Source organism: Mercenaria mercenaria, chromosome 15 (genome assembly GCF_021730395.1).
Source record: "Mercenaria mercenaria strain notata chromosome 15, MADL_Memer_1, whole genome shotgun sequence".
NCBI classification, from domain to species: domain Eukaryota; kingdom Metazoa; phylum Mollusca; class Bivalvia; order Venerida; family Veneridae; genus Mercenaria; species Mercenaria mercenaria.
Genome location: NC_069375.1, coordinates 17493079 through 17506155, shown reverse-complemented (window position 1 = coordinate 17506155; position 13077 = coordinate 17493079). Strand labels below are relative to the sequence as shown.

Sequence of the window (13077 nt, the reverse complement as noted above, 5' to 3'; positions counted from 1 at the left end):
TAGTACCAAACTTGTAGATATTGGTGATCTTTTTGAAATAATTTTGTAGAGCAGTTCAGACGTCCGTGGAATCGTATTTTTTTTTTATCCACAGCGCCCGGGCAATTAATTTATAGTAGGGATGGGAACGAATATTCGGATATTCGAATATTCGAAAATTGGCCAAATATTCGAATATGAAAATCAAATTCGAATATTGTAAGTTAGTGTATATTAAGTAGTTTATTTAAGGCAATATAAACATGCAATTTTTTTCAGAATAAAACCGTTTGTTCTGTCGTGTCCAAATTAATAAAGATGTCCAATTAACAAGAAAAATGCAATGCATAATTGGCAGGGGCTACCGTTACGGATTAACAGTTTGTAACAGGTGTAAATGTGATACATGTCAAAAATTGTCCAATTAACAAGAAAAATGCAATGCATAATTGGCAGGGGCTACCGTTACGGATTAACAGGCTACCGTTACAGATTAACAGTTTGTAACAGGTGTAAATGTGTTGCATGTCAAAAATTGTCCAATTAACAAGAAAATTGCAATGCATAATTGACAGGGGTCATCGTTACGGATTAACAGTTTGCACCAGGCGTACATATGATATCTTTTTGTCTTTTGTTCATTTTTATTGGCGCCTGTTATATGTAACAAGTTTTAGAATTATTTTTTTTTGAAAACAATACCAAACTTGTAGATATTGGCGATCTTTTTGCAAATTTTTGTAAGAGATTTCATACCGTCCACAGAATCGGTTTTCATCCACAGCGCACGGGCAATCGGCTGTATTTGAAATAAATTTTAAATTTGTTAATAATAAAATCAAGAAATAATATATGATCAGGTTGAAGAAGGCTTAAGTCTGCCTTCGTTTAATTGTCGGCTTTGACACGCCGATTGAAAATTTCCAAAATGGCGGCGGTAATACAACACCGCGACACGTGCTTAAATTGGACGACCTGCTATTTTTAGATAAAGTTGCGACGGTCTAAATTATCTTCGATTTGAATGTTTCTTCTAAAAATCTGAACTAGTTAAATATGTTCATGATTATACTGACAGAATCGTGAAATAAAACACTACGGTCGGCGGGTCTAACTAGGTAGGGTCGGGTTACCCGAAACAAACCTTTTTATGCCTTGTAACGTACGACGATTCACGTTTTAAACAGCGGATTATATTGTGTATATGTCAATCACTTAATGAGAATTTAAAAAATCCATTAAAACATGTCGAATATTCGAATATATTCGAATATGGCAAACCGAATATTCGAATATTGATTTCAGTATTCGTTCCCATCCCTAATTTATAGAAATTGGCCGTATTTGAAATATTTTTTGAAGTACGTTTTAATAAAATCAATAAATAATATACTGTTGATGCATAATATCATGCACTCGTTAAGTTCATCGGCTTTTTACACGCCGATTGAAAATATTCAAAATGGCGGCGGCTAACAGTGTTATTGATTAACACTGTGGGATATTAACGATGCGATTGGCTGAAGTTTGACAGACAAGTAGGCGGGGTTGACTATGGATTTATCGGTAATTTAATCTAGAATATGCATCAAGTTTTACAACTTAAAGTAAACAGATTACAACACTCAGAAAAACTTGGCAATTCGGATTTCGCCTGGAGGCGATAATTAGGCGAAGTGGCTGACTTTAAAGCGACGATATCGCTCAAATCACCTTGTAGGATGATCCCTATTTGTAGACACAAATGGCATATTCCTGTCTTTTAAGTTACAACTTAATTTAACATCTGTATGAAATTCGCAGAAGATTTTGTTGAATTCTAGTGGAGTGTTTTTTAACATTCCATATATCATTAATTTTAAGAAGGAACATACTGACATATTTTCTACATAATGTGTATTTTAGTATGAGTCAACGACCTGGGAAGAACGACTCTAACAGATTTTCTCTGTTTATGTGCGGTGGCCTTAACTTGGATGACAAGTCCAGTGTAGCCAGTAGCTCTAACCTTGACTCACCAGTTTCGCCTAATGCAGGGGTAAGCCTCAATTTTATTCACTAGACATTTTGATATTTTCTTAATTGGAAGTAGTATCTGTCATAAATTCTTTTTTTCATATTAATTGTAATTCAGTAGCTTTTAACTCTAGGTTTACAGGAAGGGCATTGATTTTCTGTTGTTAATTCTGTCTGCTGGTCTTCTGAAATCATTTAAGGAAATTGAAGAGATTTTAGAATCAATTTAAAAATGAAAAAGATTAAAATATTAGAATAGCAGAATAAAATTATATTTAGATATTTATTTGACCTGTAAGATTTACCAATAGAAATATTTTACATGTACTACTAACAAGTTTTGTCCTCAGCCAGGTTTGTGACTGTTGCACAGACTTATAATAGTACAAGAATAATTTACAAAAACATTTTGAGGGGTTTCAGCAGTATCATCACCTTTTGGATCTGGACATTGGGTGAACAACATAGGCAAAACAGATTTTCTTTTTTCAATTTCATAACCCCCAGATTGGCCCTAAAATGCTTCATTTTAAGCTCTAAATTTAGTCTTCATTTTAACCTCTGTTAAGCAGTTACTCTCCAGTAGAGTTAACGGCAGTCAAATAGTGTTCCCTGTCATAATTTTTCTCTCTGAGAAGTGACAGTTGATATTTAGAACAACTAAATTGACTGATCTTGTATGTAAAACTTACTCCTCTGAAGGAGAACTTGTCATAAAATGCTTGCTGTATCAAAACAACATACAGAACTCCATTTCCAGTTAACTGCATTTAGACGCTTAACAGGCATTATTTCATGTCTATTACATATCTGTGTAGCTTGTATTATTAAAAAAACAAGGTGGTGTCATCATTTGATCATCTGCATTAGCTTAGAATTTTATTCAGGTCTTTTTAACTGTAAACTACCATATGAGTTATAGCTTTGTAACTTTGTACATTTGTTTACCTACATTTTGATCTTGTTGTCACTCTGTTAGTTTGTTCTGTTGCTTGTTTCAGTTGTCCCACTCATCATCTACCTCTTCTATACAATCATACGACAGCGACAACTCTACGCCATTCAAATCTTCTGATGCCTGTGTTATCAAAGTTTCCCTGGAAACTGGTGCTACACCAAAATCTCATGTTTATAAAAGTATCATGGTAAGAAATCTATTTAAACTTTATTTTTAAAGCACCACCCAGTGAAGCTTGGAGAGGTCCTATGTTTGGCAGTTGGAGTGCAAGTTCTTCAGTCTTTTTCTGGTTGAGAAGTTGTCAGTTATTTGCTCTTAATTAATGTGTAAATGTTTAGAGGAAAAATTTTCCTCTTACCTGATTCTATTAATGTAGAAAAATTCTTTGTACTTATAAAGTATCACTTATACTTCAGATAATGGATACAGTAAAGACTGTCTACAGTGACCAACCTTTTGAGAATTTGAAAAAAGATCATTGTATACAGGTAGTCTCTATATACGGTCTGACTAGGAGAGGTTTTGGTTTAAAGCAAAAAACACGTTTTATTAAGGACCTTACCTTTAAGCTCTCGGATAAAACACGAAATATATTTAAACTCTGCTTCACTTAATTTTCATCAATAAGACGATGACAGAGTTATTTAGATCAAGAAACACACTCAGTGATTTGTACAGGAAAAGTTTTCTCCCTTTGAGAGGAGTGGTCAAAAAGTTGTTATAAAGGTCCAAAGTCTGGATTTGGGGCTAAGAAATCATGGTCACTGTACGCATCAGACAAGGGGTCACTAGAAACAAGCCAATTTTAATGTGAAATGCATCAGGAGGAAATAAAAGGTCATTGTAGACAGAACGTCACTGAGAGCAAGGGGTTGCTAAGGCAATCTGTACTGTATTTAAAACTGGTTAAAATATTATATTTTAATTTTATTCTGTTTACTAGTTACATAACACAGACCATACAAACACAGTGATACAAAGAATCTTGGATAAATATGATATCAAGGGGAAGGAAAAGGATTACTGCTTGTTACAAGCTCTTCCTGATGGAGGTAAGATAAGTAAACTCTTTCTGATGGAGATAAGAAAAAATAACTCTTCCTGTTGATGGTAACTTAAGTAAACTCTTCCTAACAGAGATAGGAAAGTTATGCTCTTCTAGTTTAAGTAATAAAAAGATAGCTCTTCCTGATGAATGTTAGTACAGCTTTTGCAAATAGGTAAGATATTGTCGGAAGTTAGATCAGGTAAGTTAAAAACAGGTTGGCAGCTAGTAAATATGAGAAATGTGAGGAATTGTTAACATCTTCTATATAAAGTGCCTCTCTGCCAAAGAAAGGAAGAAAAGTCTTCTTAATGAACTGTATTATAAATTTAATCCAAATAAAGACATTTAAGTGGCACAATAGCTCAATGGTAGAATTTTGGCTTTTTGTGTGGGAGGTTGGGGGTCAATTCCAGGGCCATGTTATACCAGATATGTGAAAAATGGCACTGGTAGCTTCTTTGCTTGGCACTTAATATATAAAGGGTTATACCTGGAGGTAAAATAAGTCAATGTAAGTATCAGTTACTAGATACCATGTTTGTGGAACAACAACTTTGTAGCTCATGTTGTCTGTTGATCATATGCAATGTTAATTAAAACTTATCTTTACTTTTTATTTAAGTCAAGTTAAAGCTTGACCATTTTTATGGGGTGATATACAAGAAATTTCTTTATTTGCTTTCTTTCACTGAAACATTCTGAGTTGGACATGAAGTAAATTAAACTTGAAACATGTAGATAAGACATCACCTCAATTCCAGAGTGTTCTAACAGGTCAGGTGGTCATTTTGAGAAAATCAACTTGAAATGTTTGATTTTTTGGTCTTTTTAACAACTGGAATATAATTGAATGATAAATTTCTCCATAAAATGAGTTATGTTTTAAGTGTTAATGTAGATCTCAGCAAGAGCTTTCTTTTGATATTCTTAACTCCATTATTATCAGAATGTAACTACAAACATTGTGGAATGAGATGGGGAAATGTAGGAAAGAGTTCCATAGAAAAGAAATAAGAAAAGATATTGTTCTAAATAGATATTGTTATATTTCAGAGTTGGTGATACCAGAGAAAGCCAATGTGTTTTATGCCATGAACAATAATGGAGATTATAATTTTGTGTTACGGACGAAAAAAGAACAAGATGCTCTTACACAGAGTAAGAAACGGAATAGACGTCGGCTCAAACTGCCATTATCATAGCAGTGCTTAAAATGTGCAATAACAGTAACATATCCTGTCAGATCCTGTCACATATCTTGTGAGATTACTACAAAAACAACACGACTGTAGGCAGTGATACTCTTCAAAAGCTGGAGTTGTGATTTAATGTGAATTGTTCCATTATTGGAAAGGCTAATGTGAAATCATGTACTGAAGAATGTACTTTAAGCATTGGGTGCCTGCACCGAGGGGCATGTTTATAGATTGTATAAACTAAACAAAAGCAGTACTAGCAGAAAGGAATCAGAAGTGCTATAAGCTGAACCATGTTCTATAATACTCCAGTGCTTACTAATCAAGTGCGATCAGTCATATGTGCTACATACTCAAAATGGATGCTTAATTCTATAATACTCGTGGTGCTGCTGGACAGTGCAATATGTCGGGGCAGTTTTGCCCATTTCTGTCTCGTATATGGTGTAACCTAGTCATTTTTAGGCAGTAGTAAACTGATCCTACTTGTTCATCTGTACTTACTGCATAAGTGTAGGATTTAGTCAATTTTTTTTATTTTAGAAATACAAAATGTATTCAGTTTAGATAGAGTCACTTAGTATATCAATGTTTTAAATGTACATGTAGGTACTTAGATTTTAAATTTTGCAAGGAATGCATAAAAAACATAGCTTTTGCCTGCCCATCTTTCCTTGGAATGACTAATTTTCTAGGACTCCATTTTAAAATGTCAAGTCAGTCATTTGGATATATCGTTTTAAGATAAATATTCTTTTCAAAAGCAGATCATTATGAGATTGCCATCTTGTGATGAAAATTAAAGTGGAATTATGCACATTTTTCAAGTAAAAACCCAGCTGAAATAGATGTGTGTGTAAAAAGGATGGAGGAAATTACAGCTTTTAACCCAGTATGCCAAACTCTTTGTGTTACCAGTACGAAATAAGTCTCCAAACATGACTTTTCTCATTTTGACTGGGGCAGTCTTTTTAAGGAAAGTCGAACTGCATGCTGGAGTTGCTTCCCATCAATTTCAGAAATTATCTACTGTATGTAAGGCAGGTCACTGCGTAGAAGATTGAAGAAAAAAACTATTATTTTATTAGTCTGATTTCTTTATTTTTAAAGCATCAACTTCAAATACTTATGTGGCATTACCATTAATTTAACACATTTAAATACTCTGTAACCGAAAATTGCTTTTATAAAACATTCACCAAAAACACATGTGCAGTAAGATGTGCATAATGTCACTTTAAAGTTAAGTGTCACATTTTTTGACAATACCAATTCTTGTTTTTGTTAATATATATATATTTGTTTATTTATTCTAAGAGATCCTTATTGCGTCATTTCATGTTAGCTGGATATTACAGTGATACATGCTTGTTTTTCGACAGGCACCAGGAATGAACAGAAGTATAAATTATTATGCCATAAATTTAGAGTGATGCCAGTAGTTTAAAATGAAATAATGGGCTTCTGGTCTTGTAAATAATTTGTTAACAACTCTTAGCTTTCTGCCATGTTTTTTTTCCTAACATTTCTGTGAAGAAGTTATGATAGTATGGGGAACAGTCAAAATAACTTGTCCAGTGGAGATATAACGGGAATCAGCCAGTTTGTTAAATAGGCTGGTCGAGATAAAAATAGGACCGAGTCATACATCTGTTTCTGAGGCAGAAATGTGTTAAGTATAAATAAAATGGGAACTACTCAATATCGACATTGTGGCTGAAGTATGTTTAGGATGTACATGTAGGATTTATCAAAGATTATTTACTAGTGAACCAGACCATGATTTCATATTAACACTGGTTGATAATTTAGTTGTAGCTCATACATCTTGTGTGCAATAAATTATTTTATAGGGTAGTTCTAGAAGTTGTGATTTTACAATACAGTATATATTTTGAAGAACATATTGTACATTTTTTGTCTATTTATAAGTAGATATTTAGTATACATTTCAGTTGTTTTACAGTGTATCGTATTATGCTACATTTTAAAGAACCCTAGCTGCTTTTAAACATTTGTCAGTATATTTATTGTTATAGAAATCCTTTTCAACTTGTTATTGATGCCCCTGTTATATATGCATCTTTAATATTAAACCATGCTTTTCTCCAGACTCCAAGATTATGAGACCAGTAAAAAAAATTCTCTCTTGCCATTGTCAATATTAGGAATGAGCTGAGGATCAGCCAATCAGATGGTTTTGTTTTTAGACTGTTCAGTAACCTTGGAGTCAAGTGAGACAGTGCTATGTCCCTGATTTTTTCTGCGGTCCAGCTGGTCTGGATACAATATGCTTGATGAATTATAAGACAAATATATTTAAATTTTACCCTGTCATCTGTTACAGTTTATACTTAATGATTAAAACACACCCAGTTTATGGCTTATCCTTTAACATGTCATTGTTAATACCTGTTTATGTAGTACAGCTTACCATTATATACTTGAGTTACATTTGTTTATTGAGGGAAGAAATCAAGATTTTGAAGCTTGTTATAATATGAGACAAGTGTTGTTGCAAATTAAAAGATCTTTTTTACTGTCATATTGATGGAGTAAGTTTCTACTACTTTTATTTGTAACAAGTGGTTTTTAATGATACAGAAATTAGAACCCTCTCAAATATTTTTTAGAGTTTTGTTCAAAGAATGTATCAAGGTTGATTATGGACCTTTTTAAACTATCAAACATTCATCATAATTAGAAATTCAGTTTACAATTATGTTTCTTCTCCTTTCTTTTGAGAAAGCAAAATAATAATGCAATATGAATTAACAGTTTTTTTGCTTTGTTCATAAGATTGGAACCTTTTGACCCATGGCAGTATTCACATTGGCCTTACAATCCAAAAGTAATAATTTATTATGCAGGTGTTTTTTTTTTCACATTGATCTACTGGCCTGATAAATTCTAAGCTATATCAGGCTGGTAGATTATGTAGTAATTTTTCATTTTTTACATAAAAGAGAAAAGATAAAATACCTTAATGGCTGCACTCTGCTCCTAGTAGTAATTTTTTTGATGCAGAAAAACACACAACATCATGCTACACATTATGAAAGTTAACAGAAATTGAATTATGTTTTTCTCCTTTAGACTGCCATTAGGTCATTTAGTTCCTTGTTGTATTGTTAAAAAAAGGGAAAAGTTTTATGTTCTGTAAGTTTGATAATTATATAAAGAAATTTATTTAAGAGAAAAATGTAGTCAATGGTTTTGTACTTTGTGGACTAGAGAAAACTTCAGTTTTGTTAAATATCCATGTAGTGTAACAAGTAAAAAAATATTAACATGTTTAAAATTCATACATTATCAATGCACAGTGGCCATCAGAACTTTTATAACCCCAATATTGAAGCAAGTGTATTACTCATATTGTGTTCATTGTTTATACATACATTTAAAAATACATTTTAATACAGTGATTTTCTTTTATAACAATTCTTGTGAGCTTGTTACTATATTCAAGTTTTTAGTATTTATATTATGTTAATTTATTGAAACAATTTTCCAGATTTTAAAGTAGACTTATTATATATGGTATTAAGGTAGTTCTGCACATTTGATTAACTGTAAGTGATGGGGGTAACATCATTTATCTGGAATATCTAGAATAATGCCTTGTAACGACTGAAGATGTAGCATATATGCTGCTGAGAATCTATTATATCCCATGTATCAAGTGTTAAACCCTTTCCTCAAGTTGATTTTAACAAAAAGTTCATTTTGGTGTAAAATAATTAGATATATCTACACAAATTCATATTTGGCAAATTGTGAAAAATTAAGCAAAAATAGCTATACTTTTTGTTTGGCTATATGATTGAAAATAGATAAATCTACAAGTACAAAATTTTTCATTAAAATCTGCATTGTGGAATGTCTTCTGTATATGAAAATGTCATCCAAAGTGTGATTTTCCCATAGAAGTCCATTGTGAAAATTGAGTGGACAAATATTTTCACATTGGTCCAACAAAATATCAGGCGTTTCTTTTTCAAGGTGGGACTCAAAAATTGCTTTGGGTACAATGTTGCTTTGAAAAAAATATGGTTTAATAAAATTCTGCATTGCAGAAAAATTTGTTTAAAATCTGCAGAATTTCCTTAAAGTCTTGTATAAAATAGATATCAGTACAATGATAGCAGTGGTTGGCAGTAAAGTCCTGTATGGCTAACCTAGAAATTTAGGTAGGTGTACAAAAAACATTGAAATACATTTGATCAGTCACAGGTTTTTCCCAGTTTATTGACAACATAGTGTACTTTCACTCTCAGTTTTTACATACCCGTGTTAAAATTTAGCCCTTCCGCTTAGCTCAGGAGGTAGAGCATTGGTCTATGGATCGCAGCGTCATGAGTTCGATCCTCGGGCCGGGCATATGTTCTCCGTGACTATTTGATAAACCACATTGTGTCTGAAATCATTAGTCCTCCACCTCTGATTCATGTGGGAAAGATGGCAGTTACTTGTGGAGAACAGGTTTGTACTGGTACAGAATCCAGGAAGATTGGTTAGGTTAACTGCTCGCCGTTACACGACTGAAATACTGTTGAAAAAATGGTGTTAAACCCAAAACAAACAAACTTACCTCTTTTTCCTCTTTCCTGTCACATCTGTATTACATTAAATATTGCTTTAGAATTTCTAAAACTGAAACAAGAAATGTTGTGGAATGTTCCTTTGATCAGTTGTGAGAAATTGTGGTTTAGTAACTGCTAATGTTAGCCACTAACAGGGCTGTACTGCTTGCCTATGATAGGGCCTTACTGCTAGCCACAGACTGCTGGCTACTCAAAGGGCTGTACTGCAAGCACAGCTGGCTGCCTTCAAACAATTCTTAACAGTAGGGTTTTGTTGAGAAGTTACTTGTGGCAAGAACAATAAATTAAGTAGAATTTTTTTTTTATGAGGAAATCAAAGAGATCTTTTCAATACTGTTTACCAAGTACTTATATTAATTATTGTCAAGAGGTCATAGTTGATTCATCCTATATGGACACCAAATGTTTTCTGTGAAGCGGTTCTAGTCTGACCATTATGAAATGTAACATACTCTTGTTGGTAGCAATATAATTATGTAGGTGCTACTGTGTTGTCTCTTGATGAAATGTTTACAACATGTCCAGTTATAAACTATGAATAAACTCATGGACAGTAATAAAAGAATGAAATACAAATTGTTTGCTTTTCAATGAGAAATTTAACATTGGGGAAGTAAGATTCACTTACCCCAATTTGTATGTTTCGTTTTTGTTTGGTTAAACATCACACTGACACAATGATAGGTCATATGGCGACTTTCCAGATTTGATGGTGGAGGAAGACCACAGGTGCCCCTCCATGCATTATTTCATCACAGGTGGGCACCTTGATAACCACAAACTTTTCATAAGCCAGTTGGATGGCTTCCTCACATGAAGAATTCAAAGTCCCGAGTGAGGCGTGAGGCTTGAACCCTCATCAGTGAGGGGCCGCAGCAACCTTAACAACTTAGTCACAGGCACCTTATGGCTTTTTGAACTAATTACATAGGGGAATCCTATGTATGTCATTTGTCGACCATTATGCACAATTAAATTTGCGTTTTGAACAATTAGTGTATGGGACTGATCCCAAGTCATTCATTTTTTTGTCAACCATTGTCCACAGTTTTGGCCCAGTCTTAATGAAACTTGGTAAGAACGTGGACGTGTTTATTATTGGGTCATAATAATGGGTATTGGGTACATGTGTACTGTAACTAATAAATGTGTAAATTCATATGCTACTAAAATAAAATAGAGCTTGAAGTTTTCTAATTCAAGAAACTATGTTACGATCAGTGTCATTAATGCCTAAACAGTTACCTTTGAGCAAGAGAGAGATAGGATTCTTATAGTCTATATGGAATCTAGGTGAAGTTTGTAACAGGAACTACACCACTAGGTAAATAATCAAAAACCCTTAAAACTATGTCCATTGCTATTGGTGAAACTAGCTGATGCTTATTTGCATAGCGTGATGTACCTTGTTTTAGAAATGTACCAGTGGAAAATTCTGCTACGACATAGGTTATAGCATTGCAGTTCTTTAAACTTCAAATAACATCCCTTAATTACTCTTGAATATGTACTAAAGACAAGCCTGACTTATACTTATTTAGATTGACAGAACCAGAGAGAAGGGAACTTTGCAATAAACTGAAGATGAATTTTGACTCTTGCATCTGGACTTTTTACTGGGGGAGACATATTGTTTTTGCCCTGTCTGTCTGTACGTCACACTTCATTTCCATTCAATAACTGGAGAATCATTTGACCTAAAACCTTCAAACTTCATGGGCTGGTAGGGCTTACGGAGTAGACCCATTTCCGATCAATAATTTGAGAACCACTTGACCCAGAATGTTGAAACTTCATAGGATGATTGGTCACGCAGAGAAGATGACCCCTATTGTTAAACGGGTCACTTTGTTAAATGTCAAGGTCACAGGGGACAGAACATGGAAAACCATTTCCGATTAATAACATGAGAACCACTTGACCCAGAATGTTGAAACTTCATAGGATGATTGGACATGCAGAGTAGATGACCCCTATTGATTTTGTGGTCACTATTAAAGGTCAAGGTCATAGTGGACAGAACATGAAAGTCCATTTTCGGTCAATATTTTGAGTACTATTAGACCTAGAACCTTCAAACTTCATAGGGCGATATGACTTACAGAGAAGAAATTGATGACCCCTAATGTTTTTGGGGTCACCCTATCAAAGGTCAAGGTCACAGAGGGCTGAACATAGAAAACTCTTTCCAATCAATAACTTGAGAACCACTTGACCCAGTATGTTGAAACTTCATTGGATAATTGGACATACAGAGTAGATGACCCATATTATTTTTGGGGTCTCTCTGTTAAAGGTCAAGGTCACAGGGGACAGAACATGGAAAACCATTTCCGATTAATAGCTTGAGAACCACTTGACCCAGAAAGTTGAAACTTCATAGAATGACTGGACATGCAGAGTAGTTGAACCTTTTTGATTTTGGGGTCACTTTAATAAAGGTCAAGGTCGCAGCGGATAGAATATGGAAGTCCATTTCCGGTCAATAACTTGAGAACTATTTGACCTAGAACCTTCGAACTTCATAGGGCGATAGAACTTCCAGAGTAGATGACCCTTAATGTCTTTGGGATCACTCCATCGAAGGTCAAGGCCACAGAGAGCTGAACCTAGAAACCTCTTTCGAATCAATAACTTGAGAACCATTTGACCCAGAATGTTGAAACTTTATAAGATGACTGGACATACAGGGTAGATGACCACTACTGATTCTGGGGGTTACTCGATCAAAGGTCAAGGTCATAGGGGCCTGAACATGGAAAACTGTTTCCAATTCATAACTTGAGAACCACCAGGCCCAAAATGTTGAAAATTAGTGGTATGATTGGACATGCCAAGTAGATAATCCCTATTGCAGCTAACCATCAGTGTCTCTTTGACTTTCGCTCCTGTCCCCTATAGACTTATTGCCTATATGACTATGCACTGGGGGAGACATGCGCTTTTTACAAAAGCATCTTCTATTTTTCAATTTATCATTATGTAAACTTCCCTGAAATTTATTTCAATCGCTGCAAAGTTACTGCAAAAAAAAATGAAAAAAAAAGCATAAGAAGGGGGATAATTAAAGTTCATATCAAAATTGCTCTTCATTTTCTTCAATTAATATTCAAAGTTTCATGATTTTTTTTTCTTTAATTTTGGAGTGTGCATGATTTTGTGTGGTAGGGACTGGGGGTAGAGGATAGTATGAAATGGTATTAAGAAACTGAACTAAAATATGAAATGGGATCCGGAAACTTCATAGGGAGGTTGATCATGATCAGCAAATGACCC

General features: G+C 34.0%; 1 protein-coding gene and 1 long non-coding RNA gene across 2 annotated transcripts; both read left to right on the top strand.

The window, feature by feature from the left end:
- Positions 1-216: 216 nt before the first annotated feature.
- Positions 217-668, top strand: LOC128548678 (uncharacterized). The gene is made up of 2 exons (XR_008367224.1): positions 217-370; positions 490-668. It is a non-coding gene; the product is annotated as an uncharacterized LOC128548678 (long non-coding RNA).
- A 1216-nt stretch (positions 669-1884) lies between these two features.
- On the top strand, positions 1885-10377 carry LOC128548936 (ral guanine nucleotide dissociation stimulator-like 1). Its single transcript, XM_053524663.1, has 4 exons — positions 1885-2017; positions 2997-3140; positions 3897-4005; positions 5055-10377. Exons 1-4 carry the CDS (start codon positions 1886-1888, stop codon positions 5201-5203), a joined length of 534 nt encoding a protein of 177 aa, XP_053380638.1. The 5' UTR covers position 1885; the 3' UTR covers positions 5204-10377.
- The last annotated feature ends 2700 nt before the right edge of the window (positions 10378-13077 follow it).

What these genes read in the sequence shown, in the direction of transcription:
- LOC128548936 (XM_053524663.1), top strand. Translation starts at nt 1,886, where the DNA reads ATGAGTCAACGACCTGGGAAGAACGACTCTAACAGATTTTCTCTGTTT. An exon ending in ATGTTTATAAAAGTATCATG is followed by an intron (nt 3,141 to 3,896) that starts GTAAGAAATCTA and finishes TCTGTTTACTAG; the next exon opens with TTACATAACACAGACCATAC. An exon ending in ACAAGCTCTTCCTGATGGAG is followed by an intron (nt 4,006 to 5,054) that starts GTAAGATAAGTA and finishes GTTATATTTCAG; the next exon opens with AGTTGGTGATACCAGAGAAA.